The sequence below is a fragment of the Onychomys torridus genome, unplaced genomic scaffold (genome assembly GCF_903995425.1).
Source record: "Onychomys torridus unplaced genomic scaffold, mOncTor1.1, whole genome shotgun sequence".
In the NCBI taxonomy this organism is placed as follows: domain Eukaryota; kingdom Metazoa; phylum Chordata; class Mammalia; order Rodentia; family Cricetidae; genus Onychomys; species Onychomys torridus.
In genome coordinates, this window is record NW_023412870.1 from 2005267 (window position 1) to 2030474 (window position 25208).

At 48.5% G+C, this 25208-nt stretch overlaps 2 protein-coding genes and 1 pseudogene across 5 annotated transcripts; 2 read left to right on the forward strand and 1 right to left on the reverse strand.

The window, feature by feature from the left end:
- Window positions 1-855: 855 nt before the first annotated feature.
- On the reverse strand, window positions 856-17398 carry Ppp1r10 (protein phosphatase 1 regulatory subunit 10). 4 transcript variants are annotated; one of them, XM_036176339.1, is made up of 21 exons: window positions 16995-17046; window positions 16266-16790; window positions 10424-10541; window positions 9590-9676; window positions 9119-9254; window positions 7180-7231; window positions 6407-6484; window positions 6118-6291; window positions 5822-5927; window positions 5625-5737; window positions 5122-5222; window positions 4776-4923; window positions 4518-4676; window positions 4172-4418; window positions 3971-4034; window positions 3692-3886; window positions 3363-3438; window positions 3015-3128; window positions 2405-2872; window positions 2186-2356; window positions 856-1945 (listed from the first exon to the last, which is right to left on the reverse strand). In XM_036176339.1, the coding sequence occupies exons 3-21, from the start codon at window positions 10528-10530 to the stop codon at window positions 1836-1838; spliced, it is 2706 nt and encodes a 901-aa protein (XP_036032232.1). In that variant the 5' UTR covers window positions 10531-10541; window positions 16266-16790; window positions 16995-17046; the 3' UTR covers window positions 856-1835. The 4 variants fall into 4 exon arrangements, with proteins under 4 accessions (XP_036032232.1, XP_036032230.1, XP_036032229.1 ...); XM_036176337.1 differs by lacking the exon at window positions 16995-17046 and adding an exon at window positions 17310-17398 and having other exon boundaries at window positions 2186-2872; XM_036176336.1 differs by having other exon boundaries at window positions 2186-2872.
- Window positions 7609-7877, forward strand: LOC118575975 (annotated as a pseudogene).
- A 168-nt stretch (window positions 17399-17566) lies between the features above and the next one.
- Mrps18b (mitochondrial ribosomal protein S18B) lies at window positions 17567-24932 on the forward strand. Its single transcript, XM_036176340.1, has 7 exons — window positions 17567-17715; window positions 19042-19150; window positions 19258-19355; window positions 19478-19546; window positions 22306-22372; window positions 23742-23801; window positions 24385-24932. Exons 1-7 carry the CDS (start codon window positions 17593-17595, stop codon window positions 24675-24677), a joined length of 819 nt encoding a protein of 272 aa, XP_036032233.1. The 5' UTR covers window positions 17567-17592; the 3' UTR covers window positions 24678-24932.
- Window positions 24933-25208: the final 276 nt, after the last annotated feature.

Consider the following 25208-nt stretch of genomic DNA (forward strand, 5'->3'; position numbering starts at 1 on the left):
TACAGTGCAAGATCCAGCACAGACACCAAAACTACACAGAGAAACCCTGTCTCAAAAAAAAAAAAAAAAAAAAAAGGGGGTGTGGGGCTAGAGAGATGGCTCAGAGGTTAAGAGCACTGGCTGCTCTTCCAGAGGTCATGAGTTCAATTCCCAGCAACCACATGGTGGCTCACAACCATTTGTAATAAGATCTGGTGCCCTCTTCTGGTGTTCAGGTACATGCAAGCAAGCAGAACACTGTGTATAGATAATAAATAAATCTTGAAAAAAAATATTTATAAAGAAAAAAAAAGGAAGAAAATTACCCTAACAGGCTTGCCTACAGCTTGAATTTTGCCTCCCAAGACAGGATTTCTGTGTGGTCCTGGCTGTCCTGGAACTCACTCTGTAGACCAGGCTGGCCTCGAACTCTGCCTGCCTTGAACTCTGGAAATAAAGGTGTGCACCACCACCAGTGGCCAGCTGGATCATATGGAGGCGTTTTCTCAACTGAGGCTTCCTCCTCTCTGATGACGCTTGTGTCAAGTTGACATAAAACTAGCCAGCACACACATTCCCCCAGAACCAGAGTTAGGATGGTTGTAAGCCATCACATGGGTGCTAGGAATCGAACCCTGGTCCTCTACAAGTGCTCAGCCAAGCCCACTCTCCAGTCCTGGCTTAAAAGAAGCAGGAGTCACTGGGCAGTGGTGGCTCATGCCTTTAACTCCTGCACTTGGGAGGCACTCTGAATTTGAGGCCAGCCAGTTCTTACAAAGGGAGTTCCAAAGACAGCCAGAGCTGTAACACAGAGAAACCCTGTCTCAAAAATCCAAGGGGTGGGGGGAGGGAAGCAAGAGTCTAACACACCAGGGGTTAAATAAGCTGCATCTCTTTCCACTGTTTATTATTAATGTACAAAATATACAAAATCAAAAGAAAAAACTCCTCAAATCCATTGTGGTTCTAACCCAAGACCCTGCACAAAACCAACCCACTGTTTTCATAGAAAACAACTGATACCAAGACAGGGGAAGGAAGGGACTGGGAGGGCCCTGCGTCTACCCAGGCCGCCTCACACTGACAGGGTTCCACGTGGGGAAGAGCAAGCCCACTCCCAAAGGCAGTGCATGTAGTGCATCAGGCCCGGTGTACCCGGTTAAAGTTGATGAAAGCTGGTCTCACGGAGGTGTTTAATGGCGTCTCTAAAATGGCTGTAGGCGAGAGTGGCCTCCCACTGGCAGCTGCAACTTTTAACTGGAAGCAGGTATGAATGTGCCGTCACTGAACCCAGCAGACCCACAATGACTTGGGTACTAACAGTTGCAGTCTCCCTTGGGAAAGGACTCAACAGTGGGCCCATGTGGGGCACAAGAGGGAGCAGTTCCAGAACTCATTCCACCAGCCTGAGCCCCCAGTGCAACGGGATATATGGTACCCCCCACCACCCCTCACCCTGTGAGGATAACGAGCTTGGCTTGGATGGTTTCCTAAGTGCAGCTGACCAACTCATTTCCGTGTGCAAGTGGAGAGCAGAGTCTCCAGGGTGACCAGCTTTAGGTTCTCAGGCATCGGGGCTAATACTGAAAGGGGTTTGGGACACAGGGCAAATCTCCTCACAAAGTGAAGCCAGCCGTCCCAGCAGTCCAGCATAGAGTGTCCAGTCTCTCTCCTCTCCAGACTGGAGGGTATGTACATCAATGCGCACCAGTGATCAGAAACCCCCAGGACCCAACCAGGTGGGGACTGGGGGGCCGGCTCCTCCTCAGCTGGGGAAAGGGGAAGTGAGCCTCACAGAAGCCATAACTGAGTGGAAGGAGCAAGGCTGCAGTCCACAGGGGTGGGGGCAGGCAGGCCTACGGCAGTGGGGGACCGTTGACCCCCGGGTGATAGAAGGCACAGTTGTTCTCATAGCGGCAGTTGCCCTTCATCATGAAGTGTCGACAGACAGGGCGGTTTGACATATCTGTGGGAATGATGGCAGAGTGGTTAGAAAGCAGCTAAGACATCACCAACCACCCTCTCTCCCCAGTCCTGAGCAGCTGGGACAAGTCTTCACAGACACAGCATTTGGGGGACTTGAGTAAAGATAGAGGGCAGTAAAAATTGCCTTCCTTGTAAACAGAAGGCAAAGAGATGGAACCCTCATGTTCTTTCTATCTCCCGACTCCCCCCAAATCTGGTGTGGGATGAGAAGTGTCCTCACCTCCTCCGTGACTGTGGCCTCCATCATGCCCTCGGTGACCGCCTCCCCCGTGGCCATCATGACCACGGTGCTCATGAGGTGGTGGCCCTCGATGGTCATGGCCTCGATGACTAGGGACATCATGTGGCCGGTGGCCATGGGGTCCATGTCCAGGGCCTTCATGGGGACGATGTCCACCACCAGAACCCATGCTCCCACCAGGGCCTTCATGGGGGCGATGTCCACCACCAGAACCCATGCTCCCACCAGGGCCTTCATGGGATCGATGTCCACTGCCCATTCCAGGTCCTTCATGGGATCGATGTCCACTGCCCATTCCCCCACCAGGGCCTTCATGGGGGCGATGTCCACTGCTGCTGCCCATGCTCCCACCAGGGCCTTCATGTGGGCGGTGCCCACCACCTCCAACCATGCCTCCTCCACCAGGACCCCCTCGGCCATTTGGGGGTCCTCCTCCAGAACGACCTCCTCTGGCTCCTCGGAATGGAGGGGGTGGTGGCGGCTCATTTCCTCCACGACCTCCTCGGCCTCTGTGGTATGGCCCAGGACCAGGTCCTGGACCCCCACGCATTGGGCCACCTCGCATGGGATCGCCTGGGCCATCCCAGAAGGGATCACCTCCCCGAGGAGGGGGTGGGGGACCCAGGAGACGTGGACCCACCGGTCCACCAGGGCCTCCATGGGGCCCTGTTAGAGAAAGGAGGGGAAAAAAAAAAATCAGTTATCTGTTACATTCTACCCCTGCCACCTCCAATCTGACCCGTCCCACCTCCTGCTGTCCCTGACTGTTGAAACAAAGCAGTAAGCCCACTGAGTCCCCCTCACCTACCCGGCATGGGCCCTCCAGGACCAGGTGGGAAGTGCTGCATACCCTTGGGGCCCCCAGGGCCTCCTGGTGGGAAGCCATTGGCTACAGGACCAGGTCCTAGGAGTCCATGTGGTACTGTGAATGAAAAGAGGAAGTCAGTCATAAGAGGACTCTAAGATGGCATGGCTTCCCACACAAGTGAACCCAACTGCTCTCAGACCAACCTGCAGAGCCATGCTTTCTGTCAGTTCCCCCTCCCATTTCTTGCCCAGTGACAAGAGTCCCATGCTCTTCAGCATGTGGGAAGCCCGGCCCCCCTCTGTTATAGGGCATCCTCCCCAGGCCCCTGCGGCTGGCTCTGAGGATTACCCAGCATCTGCTTGAGCTTGTCTGAGTAATCTGGTTGTTTCAGCAGTTCCTCCGAAGGGTGGCTGTTTGGACTGCCCTGTGAGCAAGTAAAACGACAGTTAAGGAGTGACAGCCAGATAAAGAAGACGAAGCATGGGGAGAAGCTGGACACAGGCTGAGTCCCAGACCAGCCTGGGCTGCAGTGAGACCTTTGTGCCAAACAGAAACCCAGCACCACCTTAAATGGAAACAAACACAAACATGCAAACACTGAAAACTAGGGTGAAGAGTGGAGACAGAATCTGAAGACAACGTGGGGGAGGCTCACTTGAGGAAGAGGGCTCACGTACCATGATGGAGGTGAGGATCTCCTGGACATTGATGCCTCCTCCTCCAGGGCCCTGGGGGCTCTTCCCAGCTCCCATGCTTCCCATAAGATTGGCCAGAACTGGAGGCAGCTTGGAGCCTCCTGCCCCATCAGGTGAGCCACCAGACCCTCCAGGCTCCAGGGTCTCAACATACGGTGCCTCATCCATGGAACACTCCTAAAAACAGAAGAAAACAAATCAGGGCTGTGGAAAACAACACAGATATTCTGACGTTCCACACACCAGTGTCCACAGACTCACCTCATCCAAGGGGATGAGCTTCGGGGGGATGGGCTCATAGGGCTCTGGGTCAGGCTCATGAGGACTGTCAGGAACACCACAGGTGAGGAGAGAAAAGGAACACAACCACATTAACTCAGTCCCCCTAAGTCATCACGGGACCCACATTATGGTTCCATAGTCCAGGCATTCCACACCTCCGGCATTAACACCTATGCTCACCTCTCCTTGTTCAGGAAGAGCTCCTGAAGGATGCCTTTTTCCCGCTCAGCCTGGATGTATCGCTCCTGGCTATTGCTTCCAGGGATGACAAGAGGTGAGGGCAGAGCCAGGGGCCGGGGACACACCCAGGGCACTTTCTCCTCCATGTTGTCATGGCTGAGTCGCCGGGCTGTCTCAAAAGCATGTCGGTCTGACAGTATCTCACGCTTAGCTGCCTCACCAAAGTCTTTGATCTTGTTCACATTCACTGCAAGGAAGGCAGAGAGGCCAGGAGAACAAGTGAGTGGGACTGCCTGTGCTCACATTCTAGGACCCACACAGGGACCACAGGGACCTGGCATCACACCTCGTTCAGTTTCATCCAGTTCAAAGTAGAAATATTCTCTCAGCTTGCCCTCTTCAGGCCACGTCACAGTTTTCCTCTTTCTGCCCTTCCGAGTCAGCTGGTTGGGATCACCAGGGCTTTCCACAGGCTTGACATCCAGGGCTCCTGGCTCCGAAGAGGCTGAAAACAAGACAGATGTCAGAAGACGCTGTAGCCAGCGAAGATCCAGGACAAGCTGCAGCCTTTCAGAAAGGCCCAAATCCAGGCGGAGCAGGCTACCTGCATCCATGAGCTCTGGAACTTCAACAGGCGGCACTGGGGTACCGGGGCGGTCCGTGTCCATGGGCTCAGCAGGGGGCGCTGGCTCTGGGGAGGAAGGTTTGGCCGTGCTCGGCTCAGTGCTTGTTTTCCCTTCAAAGGGGCTGGGCTGTTATCAAAGAGAAAGCATCCAATGAACTTACAGGGCACCCAGGGCAACGAATCCAGGACCCTAGATGCCTGATGGTCCCACCTCATGTGACACCGGAATGTGCTCCTTGGGGTCACCCACAACTGCTCCTGTTATTGTGCCCTGCCTTCTGCACCCCATCACCCGGTCACCGAAATTCACTTCCAGGGCTCATACCTTGGCAGCAGTAGGCGACAGAACCTTCTTCTTCTTCTTAATTTTGATGCCTGGGACAGGGGCTGAATTGAGGGCGTCCAGAAAACCCAGGCCCTCCATAGCTACAGAAGGAAAGAGTGGAGTGAATGAACCTCCTTCACAATTCTATTCCTGTAGAGTCCAGGCAGAAAACAAAGGTGGGCCAGTGGGGTCCCTGCCTGCGGGGACCAGGAAGCAAGGTTCACAGTGGAAAGCCCATTCTTCCATCTTTCTTTTGGCGGCCATGACTTTGATCTCAATTCTAGACTGCACATTCATTAAGCAGGCTGCTGAAAACACCAGAGGGCCCAGCTGATACGAGAGGGCCCAGCTGATACGAGAGGGCCCAGCTTCTTGTGACCTATCTGACCATGACTCTCACGGAAGGGAATTCCAGAGGAACAAAACTTCTAGGATGCCAGAACATTAAGGGCAAAGCAAAGGGAATTGTTGAATGGCACGTAATTCCCGCCCCGAAGACTCACGCTGTGGGGGGATGATCTTCACTTTGATTTCTTTGGTGGTATTGGGGGTTGTGTTGAGGGGCTTGTACTTCTTCTCCGCAGGTGGGGCGGCATCCCCTGGAGCAGCTGTGGCACTGTGAAAGCGGACCAGTCAACACTCTCCCCAACTTCTCCCTCTCGCTAAGGCCCTCCTCAGAAACCCACACCAGTGCTCATACCTCTGCCGCTTGAGGGGGATGGGCTTCAGGTTGTACTTGTCTGACACCACCACAGTGCTGGAGTTCTTCTTCACAGGCACCAAAGAGGGGGTGTCCAGCTCTAGTCCTGGGAAGAAACATGTCGATGGCAGTTCAATCTGACCCTCACTGACCCTGCCTATCGCCACCCCTAGATGGTCCAGCCTTGAATACGAGCCCCAGCTTCTCCTTCAGCCTTTTTTCTTCCTCAGAGTTTGAAATCACAAACTGGTGGCTGTATATAGCGATGGCCCTGCAAAGTCAGCTAATGGCCTTACCAGTGGAACGGAACTTGGCGTGACTTGGTGCCGTGGTTCGCAGTGACTTGGGCTTCTCCTTCTTCTTCTCTGGGACCTCTTCAGCCCGGGTCTCAGCCTTCACCTCAGTCAAAGGTCGCTCAGGAAGCGTAGTTCGGCTTTTCCCCTCTTCTTTCCGTTTCTTCTTCTCTTTCTCTGTCACGGAGAAACAAAGCAGGTACGGGTTTCATTAGACAAGGGAGGACCGCTGGAGCAAAGAACTAGCCAGGACCCCAAGAGCTGCAGGCTGACAGGGTAGGCCAGAGCTCACCTGCAGGCTGGGTACTGCTTTGGGAGCGGATAACAGCCATCCAGTCGCTGACAAGGACTGAAGCCAATTTCCGCAGCTCTGCAGGTAAGAAAGGGAAAAAAGTACTTATTTAGTAATAATTTAATAATATTTCTAGTAACAGAAAATAGGATGTTTAAAAAAAAAAGCACTATTTAAGTAAGAAAATTAAGAAACCTCTGAGGTAGCCATGTCCCCTGACTGCTTGCTGTTGGGGCAATGACTTCAGTCAACAGTAAGAAGGTGAAGTGAAAGCCCACCAGCAGCCCATTCATGTGTGAAGACGCAGTTTATACAGAGAAAAAGATGCCTAAGAAACCTAAGGGATTAGACTTATTTTCAACCTATGAGAGGTCTCTGTAGGCCAAGAGCGACTCTTCTTTGGCACTCATCTCCTGCAATCATGCAGACCCACTTAGCAAGCAAGACGTCCACACACTGTGAAGACCTGTCTCTCAGTGACAGCCACATGGCTGCTTCTGTCTCACGGCAATGCAGCCTCATGCATCCACGGGGCAGGAAGATCTCAAAACCCATTTGGAGCTGGGCATGCTGCACCTTTGACTCCAACTTGGAAGTCAAGGCAGAGGCAGGCGGATCTCAGAGTTGGAGGCCAGCCTGGTCTACAGAGTGAGTTCCAGGACAGCCTCCAAAGCTACAGAGAAACCCTGTCTTGAAAAACCAAAAACAAACAAACAAACAAACAAAAAAGCGCGAAGGCTGTATAACCCAGGCAGGATGGACCCAACACCCACCGTCATCCTCACTTGACTTGCTCAGCTGCTTCACTAGCTTTGCTGTGTTGTTCTGTAAGAGAAGGAGAGGGCAGAGAGGTAAACACCAGGAAAACAAAGGGCTCACTCAGTGCTGACTAAACACCTCGGCAACACTGGTCTACTCCAACCTCCAAAACCTATAGACTCTTTTTTTTTTTTTTTTTTTTTGGTTTTTCGAGACAGGGTTTCTCTGTGTAGCTTTGAGCCTGTCCTGGAACTCACTCTGCAGTCCAGGCTGGCCTTGAACTCACAGAGATCCGCCTGGCTCTGTCTCCCAAGTGCTGGGATTAAAGGAGGTGCCACCATGCCCAGTTATAGACACATTCTTACTTAATCCTAAAAAGACCCAGTTAGGGCTTGTGGCCCGTGATCGTGTCTCCTATTCCCAGAACCTCCGGGCCCAGCAGCATGGCGTCTGCCCTGGAGAACTGCATCACCCAAACCGTTGCTGTTATCACTTCTGATGGGAGAATGGTTGTGGGATCACTAAAAGGTTTGGGGCAGACCATTAATTTGATTTTGGATGACAGCCAGGAGAGGGTGTTCAGCTCAAGTCATATTAGGATTACACATTGTGAGAGGTGACAATGTGGCAGTCACTGGAGAGACTGAGGAGACAGACTGCACTCGACTTGGGGAACGTCTGAGCAGAGCCTCTGAACTCCGTAGCACACTGAAGACTTAGGATGTGCTTAGATGGCTGTAAATCCTGTACAGAAACTGCTTGTTCAGAAGGTGGTGTTTAGCTTTTTTATGAGTGTAATTGTGGATTTTGACTCTTTGTGTTTGTATATTGATTATGTAAATTTAAATATTTCTACATTTTTATTGGGAGACATTGCCTAAATTAATAAATGTGGTTGCCTCATTTATTTTTCTACTAAATGATATAAAAATCTAAGGATCATTTAGAAAATACCACTAACTCTTGGTGATTTAGTATTTATGGGAAATTGGCTGTAAAGAGAACGTAAGACTATTACTGTAACATACATGCAAATAATAAACGAGACCTGTTTGTTTTTTGTTTTTAAGAAATCACTGGACAGTGAATGTCTTCTACAGGTACCTGAGTCGTACCTGAGCTGTTTACCCGCTGCCCTCTAGCGGCTGAAGAACCGTTCCTTAGGTCTGAGAGATGCGGACACAAATTTTGGTTGAGTAATAAAACAACTTGCAAACTTAAATTGCAACAAAGATTAACAGGAAAGACCAGGAGGACGCAGACAGACCTTTGGATGCCCGGTAAGACCGCAGAGTGCGGCATCTGAAAACACACCCTGTGCATCTCAAACGCTGCTGTACTGCTGAATCTTTTAAAAAGGAACGGGGACATCTGCCATTAAAGGAGCTTGTGTTCAGTGTTGTAGGTATTCACTTAAACCCAGAGCAGTGCTCTACTTCCACACTCTGCCTGCTCCGTGAAGCTGCTTTCTTGACTTTTCAAAGAATTCACAGAAGCAGTGTTATAGGTCATGCTTACATACTAAGCATTCACAAAACTCAGTTTCATGTGTGGGTCAAATGGGAATCTGGATAGAATAGAAAAATGTGTACGTTCTTGTAATTCAAATAAAACCAGTCTTTAAAAAAAAAAAAGAAAGAAAAAAGACCCCGTTAGAATGGCTGGAGATACAGCTCAGTTGGTAGAGTGACCCAGTTGGTAGACTAGATCCAGTTATAGGCCAACGTATTCCCACTTTAGAGATGAAAAACTGAGGCTCAGATATACAAAGTGCTCTACATCATACGCCTGATAAAGGAAATAAATCCACATCAAGTATTCCAACTCCAAATTCCCATTTTCCTCTGCCATTCTACCTCATAAATTCCAGACTGCCACCCATCAGAACTGGAGTGGTTTTCATCAGTTAGGCTAACCCAGAAAGGAAAAGTAAGTGATGCAGCATGGAGGTACCTGCTTGAGATGGTCAACAGTAAGTGGGAGGTGCTGCAGGGTCAGGAGAATCTGCTGTAGGAGAGGAATGTTGTTGGTTGTCTTTGAGTATGTTAGCCAGTTGTTCAGAAGCTTGTAGCCACCAACATCAATAAACCTGCAAGCAGGTGGGATCAGAATCTGTTAAGGCCTTCCTAGTTTGTTTGTTTGTTTTTTGAGGCAGGGTTTCTCTGTGTAGTTTTGGTGCCTGTCTTGGATCTCACTCTGTAGACTAGGCTGGCCTCACAGAGATCCGCCTGGCTCTGCCTCTGGAGTGCTGGGATTAAAGGCATGTGGTGCCACCACCACCGCCGCCACCACCACCACCACCACCACCACAGGGTGCCCTTCCTAGGTTTACAGCTAGCAAGCTCACATGCCCAGTGACTCAGAAACCCCATTTCTTCCCTTTCCCATCACAGTCTCCCAATCCAGTCACCCCATCCCACTTACTTGACTAGCACTTCTGGGGCCCGGGTCTGCAGGATGATGTTCAAGTACGTACACCGACTCACCATCTTTCGCGCTTCCTTCATCAGACTAGAAACAGGAGTCAAGTTAGACATGGAGCAGAGGACTTGCTATCAGATTTGAAATTTCAGAGTCAGGGTCTTATTACACTGCCCAGGCTAGCCTCTAGTCCCGAGTGCTAGGATGAAAGGCATGAGGAACACTATGACAGCTAATGTCCTACAGCAGAGGACTCCAATCCTGGGAGTCCTGGAGCCCCTGGATGACAGTCTTTGCTCCAGAGGTGGTTACCAGTCTTCCAGGATTATGGAATGAATCTACAATCACATGGAAACCTAGGGGGAGGGTGGAAGGCAGCAGAGCCACCTGCGAGAGCATCCCTCCTGCCCTAACACACAGACACAACTGCCTCCAGGTGGAGTCAGGGCTCACACATTTCCCCTTGTAATCTAAACTGGCTTAGCTATTTGCCTTTCTCAGGAAAGTCTGAGATCTCTGAAGGAAAAAGATGTTTTGGATAGGCACAATGTGACCCAAAACACAACCAAGAATTCCGCTATAGGTCCCCTGTTTACCCCAACCCTAACTCTTCTTCTAAGTTCCCCAGCTTGCACCCCATCATGCTTGCATTCCATGACTCTCTTGGGATTATAAACCAAATCCCCAGCAAGGAGCCAGTAGATCACGTTTCTCTTGTCACAATCTGCCTGCACATGGCTTCTTCCTTTCCCATTTACTCTTCTCTCTTACGCATTTCAACTCAGCCACAAGTAGTCCTCCCTTCTGCCTAGGACCCTCACAAGAGTACAGACTTACCTGAAGATCTTGGAAATTCCATCCACACTCTTCACTTCTCCTTCCCGAGTCAGGAAGCTATCCAGGCCCTTGAGAAGTTCTTTGGGGTCTATGGGACCAGAACCCATGATGGTGGTTTCTGAGGTAAAAGGAAAAAAAGAAAACAACCCACAGGATAAATGGTAGCAAAGACAGCCCCACTAACTTATTCCTCTAATAATTCCCATTGGTACATTTAAGACAGTGACTAATTAAACTGTGTTCAACTGTGCTATTCTCTAGGTCAGTAAAAACAAGTCTGTGCTCACAAAACAGCCTTGGCAACTTAAGCTTGGGGTTAATGCAGGATGGACCTGAAAGGTAACTCTTGAAGGCCTAGGCAGCCTACCTCTCATTCCCAGTTAAACCCTTTCCAGGAGAGTTACACTTCAGGAGAGTGTATCAGGGCTAAGACCTGTGATAAGATGCTCAATTCTTCTTGCTTGTAAGGTCCTGTTTCCAGTTGGCTGCTGCTAATTTTGATGGGGGGGGGGGGGGGATGGGGACAGACAGCTGTAGCTTCCTAAGGTAACTGAGTCAACCCTGGGTAGCTGGGTAAACATTTTCAAGAATCAATCATCCTCTCTCCAAAAATCAATTCCCTTTCTTCTTGGCTGTTGAAGTCATAATCACAAATGGCAGAACGTGTCACCTGAAGTGGATGATGGAGAAAACACCACCAGGGAGCTCAGTCGCTTTCGGAAACAAGTGACTGAAAGGAGAGCAGGCAGGATCCCATCAGCCCTCAATAATGTTACTCACTGAACAAACACCAAACAAACTTTTATTGTTCCAAAGTTTAAGAGAAACTTGGCTCGTGGTTTCAAAAGCAAAGATGCAAATCTGACCCTCTCCTGCTCTCAAGTACTGTTCAAGACTCCCAAGAAAAGCCCACAGAGAACCAGAAACTGGGAACCAGAGAAGTAATGAAGCTGACAAGTGGATACCACTTCAAACTTGGATCGGAAAGAGTTAAAAGCTACACTCACTCCTTCCAGGGAAAAGAAGCTATTCCTAGGCCAGAATTCCAGAAAGATAATTAGGGCTGATATGGTTCTAATTGAGTTTCAGCCACAACTCTATCACCACTAGCTTCCGAGGACCAAAAACATGAACCTCCTCATCAGCAGTGAGGTGGCCAGGCCAGTATGGGTAGGAAAGAGGCAAAGGCCCCCATGCATCTCTCCCATCACAGAAACAGCAGAGGCAGCCCCACAAGGGTGAATACCAGTCCTTAACAACAACAACAACAACAACAATAAGTTATTGCATTTTCTAAAGAAAATAGGATTCTTGCAATAAGTTGTTTGTTCTCAGACAAACCAGGAAATAAAGACATGTAGAAAGTGTGACTATTTTCCTGGCTTAGACATATTTAACCTCAGCAAAGAGGCTGTCAAAGACAAGAGTGATTCTCTAGGCAGAACAAGACAAAAATTTAGTGTTAAAAAATAGTATGTATACACACACACACACACACACACACACACACATATATCACTTTCAAATGGAGACTTCCTAATAACCCAGGGCAGCAGCAACAGCAGCAGGAAATTGGCCCAGGGAAGGAGGGGTAGTAGCAGTCTGCTCTGGAGGCTAGCCTGCAGCTGAACACAGGGAAAGATGCAGGGAAGAAATGCTAAGCATTCAGCAATACTTGTTAACTGCTATCGCCCAATACCCTGGAACGTGAGGTCAGAGGAGAAAAACATTCAAGAACACTGGAAACATTTACAAGTCAGGGGACAAAGTCAATGATGTGTGCTAGCTATCTGCAGAGAGGAAATCTCCTGTGTCTAAGACAGCTGTGATCTGTGGAAGCTTCCGGTATAGTAACAAATATCCCATCTGTTAGACTGAAAAAGGAACGAATGGGCCCAAAGTAATAAACAATCTAGACTAGGAAATTTAAAAATCTTATATATACATAAGCCTATTAGAACCCCAAATGACAAGGGATGCAATTTGACAAGTCTTGAATTAAACATTATTTCATTCCAGTCCCTCTTAACACAGCTGACTGAAACCCAGAGTTGAACATAATCTCCTTTGTAGTCTGTCTAGGAACTAATAAGCCTAACTCAAATGTTCCTTCATTCAACTGTCATACAAGACAGAGGACAGCCACCTTCACAGAAGCTGGACCAATGAGTGCAAAGCTGTCGAGTGCCCTCTGATGGGAAAAACCGGGACCTAGGTATTTTAAAATGCCCATCTATAAAAAGGCACAATAGTCAAGGAAGCTGGGAGACAAAGCAGGCATACTACGAGGCATGTTATTTCCCACTGTTACTTATATTTGGGGGGATGACTGAACTTGTCGTCCCGTAGTAAAATGTGCCTTTTCTTCAGTGGTATTTATTCCTTACTAGGGACCCCAAATGCTTTATAATCTAGGTCCCTATTTTCACAGGCAAGCTATAAGGTCTTCCAGTGAGAACAAAGGAAAAATCCATCATGCGTGGAGCAGGTCTATGGTGAAGGCCCAAAGCTGCATTGACCAGAGTGGGCAGGGACACTGTCCAAGTATTCCCCACTCTGTTCTGGAGTTTGAAGCTGAGGAAACTTTCTGTAACCATAAAGAACTCAGGTCATGTTTTTGTTTTTCAACCAATTGCTACTCTCCTTGAAGGCCCCAGACAAAAAGAGACAAGGGAAGGAAGTGTGCCTCCACCATCAAGGCTGTGGGGTATTACACAGTTCTTACTAGAGATATCAAATTCCTAACCCTGATTGCAAAGTGAATTTGACGTGAGGGCTATTTGGTTTAAAATGGTGGAAAAGCATCTAGCCTGCCTAGTCACTAAACATCTACCACCACTGAGTCCTCAATCAGTTTAGGAAACAAGGTCCATGCAAGCCAGGGGTCCTTAAAAACATCTTCTAACAGGAGGGCAGAAGTGCCAGCTCTTCTTTGCTGGGGCCTGAGCACCTCCTGATGCAAAATGCCTCGCTCTTCCCCCAGCATCTCCAGAGCTTCCTGGTCTGACCCAACAGTGGAAGGGATTGCCTCGGGCAGTTCACAGCTTCTGCACCTTCGCAGGTAAGGCCCTACTCCTCCCTCACCATTATTTTGAAAATCAGGCAATCTTGCTCCCAGGAAGACTATTTGGCTTTCAATAAAGATGCAAAATTATGCCCACCACCCTGACCCTCAAGGAAAGACCCACAAATAGAGCTCTGGCCAGGCCATGAGAATCAGGCTCTCCAAGTTCCCTAGAAAGCCTTGCTTTTCATCTCCCATGCAAGGAAGGTCTTCTTTTCTAATCCCCTGCTCACTAGAGATCAGGAACCCCAGTGGGTGGAATGTTCAGCTCCCAAGGTAGGTATGCTGCAGAGGCACCTGGCAAACTGCTCAAAAGATAAAAAAGACGTGTGGTAAACAGACATGTGGAAGAGGCCCTCCCATTCAATCAGAAGTCCAAGTAATAATGAGAATCCACAGCCAGCAGAAAATGAGCCCTGTTGTACCCAAAGTCACCACAGGACAGGACAAAAGGTTTGTACACTCTGCCTAGAAACTCCACACTTCAATGCAGGACTTTAAATACAAAAATGAAAAGTAGAAGACTGTCGAAGACTGTGACTTGAAAAAGAGGTAAGAACCAGACACCCAACACCACCCTCGAGGGTGTAGCTTTAACATGCACCAACTGCCACAGCACTGACCAGGCAGAATGAAGAGCACATCCTTGTCTCAATGCTTTAAAGGAACTTCTTTTCAGGAAGGAAGGAAAAAGAAATTCAAAAAGGTGGCTCTTTGGAAAAAAGAAAGGTTGTGAAACGTAATACCAGAAATGTTTTGCTTACCAGAAACCGTAGCTTGACTCCCCCTGCCTCGTTTACACCTGCAGCCTCCTGTCCTAAAGCTTCACTTCTCATCCTAGTGCCAACACACAGGGACTAAGCCACTGCAGAGGGCGATGGCACTGAGCAAAGAGCTTATCCCCAAACTGAGAGGTGAGAATAAGGACGATTTATAAGAAAGTCCTACCCGTACCAACCCTCCCCCAGGCTGTTACAAAGCAACAACATTTGGAAGTACAAGGACCCGTCCTGAGCAGAATGGCACATTTCAGCTTCATTAGGCCCAATTGTCTACTCAAGTTACAAACCCTGTGTCTTGCCCCAATCTCCCAAACCTAAAGCACAGTTGGGGTTTAGTTTTTCACACCTGTCAACTGAAGCAGGGTACATGTCCAAGCTTGTGATGAGTGGAAGGTGAAAATAAAAGCAACGGGCTGATTGTTAAACACATAAACTAGAACTACACGATTAGCACAGCCTCCATCCTGTTTTAAGCTTTTATCCCTGCAAGACACTTCATAAAAGAGCAAGAAACGAAAAGCGTATTCTCCCCAGCAGCAATCTGCACAGGGAGAGAAAGCATCTGCTTGGGGGTGGAGCCATCAGAGGAAGCAAGCTGATTACATCACCTTTCAAAGTGGCTCCTCCCCCTTGACCAAGTTTCTAGGGCAGCCCTAAGCTGACTGGCAAAAGAGAAAAACAAAGGAGAGGGACGCCATTTTGTTATAGAGAGGACGACTCAAAATTTAAAAAGCCATCCAGAGCTGCCGGTAGCTTTACTTACACTATAAAGAAAAAAAAAAAAGAAAAAGAAAGTCATCCCTCCTTCCTCAATCTGATCTATTTTAATTCAGTTTAAGAGCTTACTGAAAATAAAATCAATTAATATACAATTTCCTGCGTGTTAAGAATTTGAATTTGCCAACTGAAGTTCAATTTGCTACTACCCGACCACCCCAATCCTCCCTATAGCCGGAAAGGGGGAGGACTTGGACCCCTCAACAAATAGGGTTGAGGTGGGAGGACAGGAGAAAAATGGGTCAAGACACAACCTGCAACGCCGCTTGGAAGACAAAAGGACAAGGAAAAGTCGCCATATTTGAAGCAGGGAAGAAAAAAATTCTAACGACACAAATTTTCTAGAAAGCTAGCATTCAATTGCACTAATGGCTTTTAAAATTATACTCCTGAGTTCACATTTCCCAACCTTTCCACCCTCTTAACTGTATCCAACCACTAAAAAGTATCAAGTTAAAATGTTAATCACTTTTGCCTTTAAATAACCTATGCAATCTGAAACAATTACAAGACATTCTTTACCTCCCCAAATGTTATATTGTATGTACTTGTTACTAAGATTATATTTTGCCCTAAATTTAAGTGTCTTGCAATCTTTATTCCTAGATTGCCACCTATTTTAACCACACAATATATCCCAAGCAAATTACATTAAAATTGAGAGGATTTAACAATCACTTTAGAGACACAGCCAGCTAATACTTCTCTGCCCATCTCCTTACCCTGCAATCTTTATGTACAGATTGCTTATTAATCTGGCAAATTGAAAGGCGCTCTGCTTGTCTCACACACAAAGAAGTGGGACTTCTGGGCCACAAGATCCACCATCTTTTGTATGTGAGCTCATTAACCCTTTTGAAGACTGCTAACCAGAGGAAGGTAACCATTCCTCCTAATAGCAAAGGCTTATGCTTTGGCAGTCTGGAAATTTGCTGGATTATCAAGGGTTAACCGTCAATATCCTACTTGCTGGCCCTCCCTTCACCCTCTCCTTGCCTGCTCCACAGCAGGGAAGAGGCAGGTGGTAGGGGAGAGAGAACAAAGACTGTTTAGACCCACAGGACCTTTTTAATGGAGATTTTAAGAGACCCGATTGGTCCTTCTCCAGTATTCTACATTTGTTCTATGGTCTCATTTCTTCCTCTCATTATTTTTGGTTTCACAACGGGAAACGTTGATTTCTTGTTGCAAGGCTGGTTTTTGAAAATTCGACACTTACTATCCAATTTTTTTGCGACGTCAGCACCTCGGGCTCAGGGGAGGGAGGGGTAAAATTTTGGAGGAAAAAAAATAAAACAACCAACCAAGACCCAAACTCAATTACTTGGGGGGCCTCATTGGATCAAAAAGTCTCTTAAAAAAGTAAAGACCAACTCAGTATTCACATTCCCCCCACCCAACTCCATTGAGGGAGGGGGGGGTCGTTGAAAAAAAATCCTGAGTGGGTTCCAAAAAGGAAATGCTGGATGAGTGAGATTGGGTGGGTTTGGGTGGGGAGGGTGGTTGATTATTTTTGAAGTTATGTGGTGACGGTCCTTCGGCCACAGATTTCAAGTCCCAAGCAGCGTGGGCTGGTGGGGTGGGCAAGATAGGTGGGAAGGGGTAGAAGACACAAGTGGTTGGGCTGGTGGCTGCGGCTTTCCCTTTCCCCCCTCTCTCTCAGGATCCTTTCAAGGGCTTAGATGTTGCTGAGGCTTGTTTGTTTTCCTGATGGCCGGCCTGTCTTTCTCCGAGAAAATTCAACCTGGGATAAAAAGAACACAAAAGGAGAAAGAGGTAGTCAGTACGGGTCGCCTTCAAACACCCCCAAGTGCCCTTCCTTGCTGTCCCAGGACACGGGCGCACTGGGCAGGCCGTGCCTGCCCACCGAAGCCATCGCCCACCCCGCGTCCCGACCACCCGCTCTCGGCAAACGTTACGGTCCAAGCGACGGAGCACCCAAACTTACCTCTAAACGAACCCCAGAATGGCGGCCGCCCGCTCGGGCGGAGTCTTTTATACCCGACCACCGCCCAACGCACCCTAACGTGATGGAGAAACGCCCTCGTCACGAGACATTGTGCGCGAGGCGAAGGCTGATTGGCCAACGTGGAGGCCGAGTCACCCGCGGATTGGACGTCCGCCCTCCGCCCTCGGGGAGCCCCTTCCCTCGTTCCCCACTTCCGCCTCCTTCCGAGCCCCTCTGCGCCAGCGCGTGATCGCCACGTCCGGCACCTCCCTTTCCTCCGCTCCCGCCCCTTCCGCCCCGGCAAGGGAGGCTCACCCTGGGTTGGTCGGCGCGACTAGGCGCATGCGCAGTGAGACCAGCCCGGTCGAAATCGCACTCGAAACTACTTTAGTGTCACACACTAACTATGGAATCTATGAGTCATCGTGACTAGTCCAGGAAAAAAGCAATTTTGAAGGCTGGTTCGATTGTGACGCACTTTAAATTCGCTCCTCGCTGCGGACCGCGCCCACGGACGCTTCCGTCCTTACGCACGTGAACATCCGCCTTCCGCATTGCGAGGCTAGGCCTTGGCCCCGCCCCCGTTCGTGTCCCGAACATGCGCAGTCGCTCTTCCTTCCGGCCGCCCGTACGTCGGGCGTGCGTCAAGATGGCTGCCGCCTTCCCGCACACGCTTCTGAGGCGGCTCCCTAACCTCTTGCGGAGTTCCTATGGAGTTCAGGTAACACCTCGGAGGACTTTCTCGGCATCCCCATGGTGCCTCTACGTTCGACCTTCGCTCCGCCGAGGGGAGTCAAGGGTCACAGCTCTTCCCACATGCTTACGTCTTGGTCGTGCGCCCCCCTCTGTCCCCCACGGCGCGCGTTTTCTAATACTGAGCCTTAGGGGAAGCCAGAGGTACGTGTCATTGTCATCTCCAAGTACCATAGGCAGAAGAATTAGGCCGGTGGATTACTCCTAGACATGCGCAACTGACCTTTAACTACGTGGTTGGAATCTGAGGTGGTGCCCGCCAGGAAATGTCCTGGTGTTAAAGGATCCCAAGTGTAATTTTTATAAAAACGCCACTGTTCCAGAGACAGTCACTTACAGCTCAGGTTGACCTCGTAAGTGACCTTGAGCTCCTGATCTTTCTGCCTTCACCTCCCCCATTATGGTGTTACAAGCACGACCCACCCACTCCCTACTCCACCTGCTAAGGTCAGTGTCTTTTCAAAGGGTACATGAGCGTTTAATTCTCCCTGCATTGAAGTTACCCTCTCGCCTGAGGTACTCACCACCCTGGAGTTTCGTGGCAGGGAAGGGAGAATTAGCTTGAAGGCTTGTCACGGCGACACTCCCTAAAGTGGGACTGAAGAGTGGTGGCGGGTCACAACCGAAGTAATGACAGGCTTGATAGCTTTAAAGCTGGCGTTAGCACTCAAATTTTGTTTTGCCCGATGGAATGCTGACCTGCAGCATTTTATGAAACTGGTCAGCTCAGTGTCTTTGTGTTTTTCTCCCATGTCTCATGCATCCCCTGCTCTCCGTAAATCTCATTTCTATTATTTTGAAAGGGTTAGACATTTTTCTCTCTTCCACCAGATCCAACTAATGCCCACCAAGGGTTTCCCTATGTAACTTTGCGCCTTTCCTGGAACTCACTTTGTAGACCAGGCTGGCTTTGAACTCACAGAGATCCGCCTGCCTCTGCCTCCAAGTGCTGGGATTAAAGGCGTGTGCCACCACTGCCCGGGTCAATTTTTTTGTTGTTTTTGTTTTTCGAGACAGGGTTTTTCTGTATAACTTTGGCATCTTTCTTGGGACTCACTCTGTAGCACAGGCTGGCCTGGAACCACAGAGATTGGCCTGCCTCTGCCACTTGAGTGCTGGGATTAAAGGTGTGCCGCCACTGCTCCGCCCCGGGAAGAAATGCTACTTTTGTGTCTCTTCCTGCTGAATTACTCTGATATTTTGGACACACATTCCACCTCTCTCCCCAAAGTATAATAAACCAAATAATTGCATTCTTTTCCTGAAACTCATCCTCATTTTTCTTTCTTTATAGGTTCCCCTCCGGACTCTTTGCTCCAATGGTCCTCCTGAAGAAGGTTCTCCATCCTCACTTCCTGTTTCCCCTTATGAGAATGAACCTTGGAAATACCTGGATTCAGAAGGTACCCCAGATTGGGGGGAAGCAAGGGAAGATGTGGCCTGAAGTAAGTGGCTAGAGAAGATCCCTGCCACCTCCATCATAAACAAACTCATCTGGTCTTTATTTCAGAGTACCAGAACCGCTATGGTTCTCGCCCCATTTGGGTCGACTACCGCCGCAATCACAAAGGTGGTGTACCTCCACAGCGGACCCGAAAGACATGTATTGTAAGTTTTTAAGGTTTTCATTTTGATTGGATGTGAAGAGGAGGCCATGGCATGGGGAAGGCAGTATCAATCCTTTTTGTGACTATGTTTTGTATCTTTAACGACCAGTTTCTTCTCTACAGCGTAAAAATAAAGTTGCTGGAAATCCTTGTCCTATCTGCCGGGATCACAAGTTGCATGTTGACTTCAGGGTAAGCAGAATTTTTTATCTGTAACTAGGATTTGGATCCTCTGTAGTGCTGAAGAGATCATCAGAGGTGTCTCACACTCTTTTGTATTCCTATACCTGTACAATCCCAATGACTGCCAATATGAAAACATCCTCTTTCTGGGTTTCACCCTCTACTATGGATTTTAGTGCAAAGGTTTAGGGCTGGAGAGATGGCTCAGAGGTTAAGAGCACCAACTGCTCTTCCAGAGGTCCTGAGTTCAATTCCGAGCACCCACATGATGGCTCACAACCATCTGTAATGAGATCTGGTGCCCTCTTCTGTATAAATGATAATATTTTTGTTTGTTTGTTTGTTTGTTTTTCGAGACAGGGTTTCTCTGTAGCTTTAGAACCTGTCCTGGAACTCAGTCTGTAGACCAGGCTGGCCTCGAACTCACAGAGAAGAGATCCACCTTCCTCTGCCTCCCAAGTGCTGGGATTAAGGGCGTGCTCCACCACCGCCCGGCAATAAATAAATCTTAAAAAAAAAAAATTTGCTGGGCGCAGTGGTGGGGCACGCCTTTAATCCCAGCACTTGGGAGGCAGAGCCAGGCGGATCTCTGTGAGTTGGAGGCCAGCCTGGTCTACCAAGCAAGATCCAGGAAAGGCGCAAAACTCAGAGAAACCCTGTCTCGAAAAACAAAAAACAACAACAACAACAACAAAAATTCGTATTCTAAATTCTAAGTACAGAAAACATGTATTTGAGCTGGGCTCAATGGTGCAAGCCTTTAATCCCAGCACTAGGCAGAGGCAAGCAGATTTATGACTTTGAGAACAGTCTCTGCTACGTGGAGAAACCATTGTTGAAAAAACAAACAAAAAGACACATATTTGAAAGCAGCCTAAGTTAGTCTGTAATCCCACACTGGCAAGGCTAAAGAAAAAAATTTAAGTTCCAAGTTCCAGGCCCTGCCATAATCTACCCCACCTGTTACAAAAAGAAAGGGAAAGAAAGTTCACTTCTCCTGGGGATGATGCCCAGTGGTTAAGCAGGAAGATAGGATGAGACAGGGTCTAAGTGTCCCAAGTGATCTCCAGCTTGCTATGCAGTTAAACTTCTGATCCTCCTGCCTTCCTAAGGGCTGTAAGTTACAGGTGTGTGATGATAACCACACGTAGCTCAAAGGTTAATGTTTTTTTGTTTGTTTGTTTTTTGTTTTTGTTGTTGTTGTTTTTTGAGACAGGGTTTCTCTGTGTAGCTTTGTGCCTTTCCTGGGACTCGCTTTGTAGACCAGGCTGGCCTCGAACTCACAGAGATCTCGGGGATGGGAGGGGGGAGAATTTATGAAGGAAACGCTTCCAAAGACAGGAGGAGTTCAAGGGAAAGAACCCTATTTTTATCTAATTATTAGCAAATATATTGCCCTGTTTTTGGGGACAGGAACTTTGCTTCGTTTTGCTCTTTTGAGAAAGATCTGTTTCTGTAGCCCAAGCTGACCCCAACTCACTGTCCTGCCTCTGCAAGCTGAGTTCTGCAATCACCACCTTGCTTTGTTGTCATTTCCTTGTCCTCCCAGTGTTCAGTGAGATGCTGGGACCTGGGCTTGGTGGCACCTGGAGAGAAGCTCTCCAGCTACAGCTAGGTGACAGATACGAAAGGAGCTACAGAGTAGAATAGGTCCTCCCACACACACAAAAGCCTTCAAAATGATGGAGCTTGCTTCTCTTTTGTTTGCTTTTGGGGTTTTTGTTTGTTTGTTTGTTTGTTTGTTTGTTTAAGACAGGGTTTCTCTGTAGCTTTGGAGCCTGACCTGGAACTTGCTCTGTAGACCAGGCTGGCCTCGAACTCACAGAGATCCACCTGCCTCTACCTCCTGAGTGCTGGGACTAAGGGCGTGCACCAACTGTGCCTGGCTGAAGCTTGCTTCTTAGTGAATAGTAAAGATTGTAAAGATGTTTACAGGAGCCCAAATTGGGCATTGAGGAAGCCGGGGATACTGAGTGTCAGTCTGATGATGAGACAGAGCAGCAGTGAAGGGTAAGGTTTTCAGCTCTCAGCTAATGCTCTAACCTCTTGGCTTTTAACTCTGCAATTGGCTCTGTGTTTCTTATTTAACAAGACGGTTACATCTGCAGATGAGGGTTCATATCCTTCTAGCACATCCTAGAGGATGCCTTCCCAGTCTCATTATGTAAGTTACAAAAAGAAGCAATGACTGGGCTGGGGCTGGTGGTGGTGTCTACTATCTTCAGTGCTCCTGTTTACCGGTTGTTTCATGTAATTAGAACTATTAAATTGCTCTTCGTTACATGCTGTATTTTATGCACTATATTCAGCATGCTATTGTATTACTTATTACATATCCATCATGTCATCATTTCTAGGTGATTTCTAGGACCCTGATGACTATCCCCAACTTATGCCCAAAGGTGGAAATTTGGGAACGTGCTTCTCCATAACTCAGTGATAGAATGTAGGACGTGTGTGTGAAGTGAATTGGGAAGGCTAAAGCTGAAGGAGGCATCTAGAGAGGCATAGAGCAGTCAAGTGCAGCTATGAGGCTGGCCCTGAACTCACAGAGATCTGCCTTGCTTCCGCCTCCTAAGTGCTGGGATTAATACAACAAGATGTAGCCCAGGCTGACCTCAAACTCATCATCCTTCTGTGTTTGCTTTTTCATCATGTTCTATTGGGTATGCCACCACGACGGGCTATGTGGATGTATAAGGTGTCTACACTCAGCCTCCAGAGGTCTTGACCACCTCTGCACATTTGTTTTTATCTCTTTCCTGCAGAATGTGAAACTCTTGGAACAATTTGTTTGCGCCCACACCGGTATGATCTTCCACGCCCCATATACAGGTTAGCTTGGGATTGCTGTTAATACCGCTGTAGATTTTCCTTGGAGCACTCCTGGTTTATGCTGTTGGGTGGTAGATGCTTGATTGCTCCTATATATAGCACACAGAAGTGTGATTGACGCTTTTGGAGACTGTATTTCATGAGGATACCCATTAGGCTAAAACAGTTACATGTACACAAAAGACTAAGGTGAGCCTCTTGGTAAGCCACTGTCTAAATGTGCTTTGAGCTTGGCAGTGGTGGAGCATTCCTTTAGTCCCAGCACTCGGGAGGCAGAGGCACGCGGATCTCTGTAAATTTGAGGCCAGCCTGATCTACAGAGTGAGTTCCAGGATAGCCTCCAAAGCTATACAGAGAAACCCTGTCTCAAAAAAACAAAACAAAACCAAAAGAATGTGCTTTGAAAGGTAAACCATGCCTTTAATCCCAGCACTGGGAAGGTGGAGGCAGAGGCAGGCTGATCCCTGTGAGTTTGAGGTCAGCCGGGTCTCCATAGTGAGTTCCAAGGCAGCCAGAGCTACATAGAGAAACCCTGTCTTTAAAAAAAAAAAATTTAAAAAGCAAACCAAAAAACCAAAAAGAGTAAGAAAAACAACTAAGTTTAACAGTTCAGGACTATCTCTATTTTTACCCTTGGTGGCCTGTGGCCATGTCCAGCTTTTCATATGGTCTACATCTGCTTCAGGTAACAGTAGCAGAGCTGAATGTCATATATCATAGACAGAGATGGAAGGACCTAAAGAGCAAGAATAACCTGAACTCACTATTTATGGGGAGGAGCATGAGCCTGTGATAAGTTCCTTTTGTGAGGAAGTTTTTACCATCAGTCTCCAGAATGGAAATAGGATAATTACTGCTATTCTTTTTGTTACTTTGTTTTGTTTTTCAAGACAATGTTTCTCTGTGTAATTTTAGTTCCTGTCCTGGATCTTGCTCTGTAGCCCAGGCTGTCCTCGAACTTACAGAGATCCACCTGGCTCTGCCTCCCAAGTGCTGGGATTAAAGGCCCAGCTAATTACTACTATTCTTATCACATTCCCTAATTTGAAATCACTTCTTACCTTACGGGATCTTTCTCTGGATTGCACAAGTCAGCCTTGCCTGCACTTGCCCATTGAATCGTCTTCAGGCCCATCTGCAGACTTTATCACGTTCAATGACATCTCTCTAGTGGCTAGTCATCGGAGGTCCTCATCTAGCTCTCAGGCAGCTACAGATGGGGCAGATGGAAACTGGCTGTGTGGGAAGGTCGGGGGCAGAGGTCATTAAGTAAAGTCAGCTCCTCCATGATGAGCTAGCTGTCTCTGTATAGAAGACTTGCTAACTCTACTTTGGGGGATGTGCTCCGAGTTCATTTTTCTCTCTGTAGGGGTCTGTATGAAGCAGCATAAGAAGCTGACCCAGGCCATCCAGAAAGCCAGGGAGTGTGGTAAGTGAGAGCAAGGAGGCAAGGTTTTCTTAGGTGTAGCAAAGTGACTTGGACTGGAAGGTGCTTGTGTGCTCTGTCTCTGAGAACGTACTCCTAGAGTTTCTTCCGAATTGGGTGTGTGGTGCTGGAGTCTGTAGTCCCATCTGCAAATTCAGACTACCAGGACTACATTCTGAGACGCTGTCTCAAACACGAAGGAAGAAACGTTTCTTTCCTCACTGTACTCTGTCTCCTGAATCTTGACAGTCTTGTGTTCTGTGTTCTGCCCCTCTGTAGTCTTCTGACCTGGCTTACGCAGCGCCTTTGCACAGATGAATGAAGGGTGCCCTTGAGTAGTGTATACACTGACTGAATGCAGCTTTGCAGGGGAGAGAGCCCAGGCAGTGCCTTTCCTGTTCTTTGTCTCCTTGGCTGGTTGTGCAGTACATGGCCTGCTGAAGTGTGCCTGACGGCCCTGACAGTCCTGATTGGCCCTCCATCTGTGGTGTCTCTTGTGTGTTTGTTTTGGTGGTATCTCTTTTTGTCTTTGCTCTCAACTGCCTTTCCTCACTTCCTCACCCTCGTTATTCCCTTCATCCCTTAGGTCTCCTCAGTCACTACGTTCCCCAGGTTGAGCCCCGAGACGCTGACTTCCGTGCTATCCATGGGGCTGTCAGTGTTACTCCACCGGCCCCCACATTATTGTCAGGCCAACCTTGGTACCCATGGTACAGCTGGCAGCAGCCACCAGAGCGAGAACTGTCCCGCCTTCGCCGGCTCTACCAAGGAAATCTCCTAGAAGAAAGTGGTCCCCCACCTGAGTCCATGCCCGAGGTGCTGCCCACTACACCACCAGCAGAAACCTCCACTGAGCAGATGAGCTCCCAGAGTGCTTAGAGCTTGTGAGCTAGGGAAGAAGTCGGGGACTAAGGGAGTCAGTCGGTCCTCTTCTGACAGACCCTGAAGAGGACGTGATTGCTGAAGAGGACAGACACGTCTGAGGTTGAGGAGAGGTCTCGATGCACATGGGAAACTGGCTGGAAGGGTTCAGACATGAACAGGAGACTCTTCTTCGTGTGTGCCCTTGATACTGTGTCCCTGTGTTAAACCTGCTGGCACAGCTTTTCTGCAATAAAGCTGTCTCTCTGTGTCCCCGGTTTCCTTTGGGCTGACTTTGCAGAACATGGGGGTGAAGTGTATGAGATGGGGTGCTGCTGTGAGGTGGGAGGTGTTCAGTCTTAACTCACCCTGCCTGTAACTCCAGCAAGGAAAGCGTGTATAAAGGCCGTTCTGTCTTGTGGGTCCCCTCAGCTGTTCACTGTGAGGCCCTGGTGAAAAGTGCTTGGTCGCCATGGCACTTCGGGCACAGACCTTCAAGGAGTCCTGTTGCTAGGGGGACCTCAGGTTTGACCAGAAGTATGGGGTCTC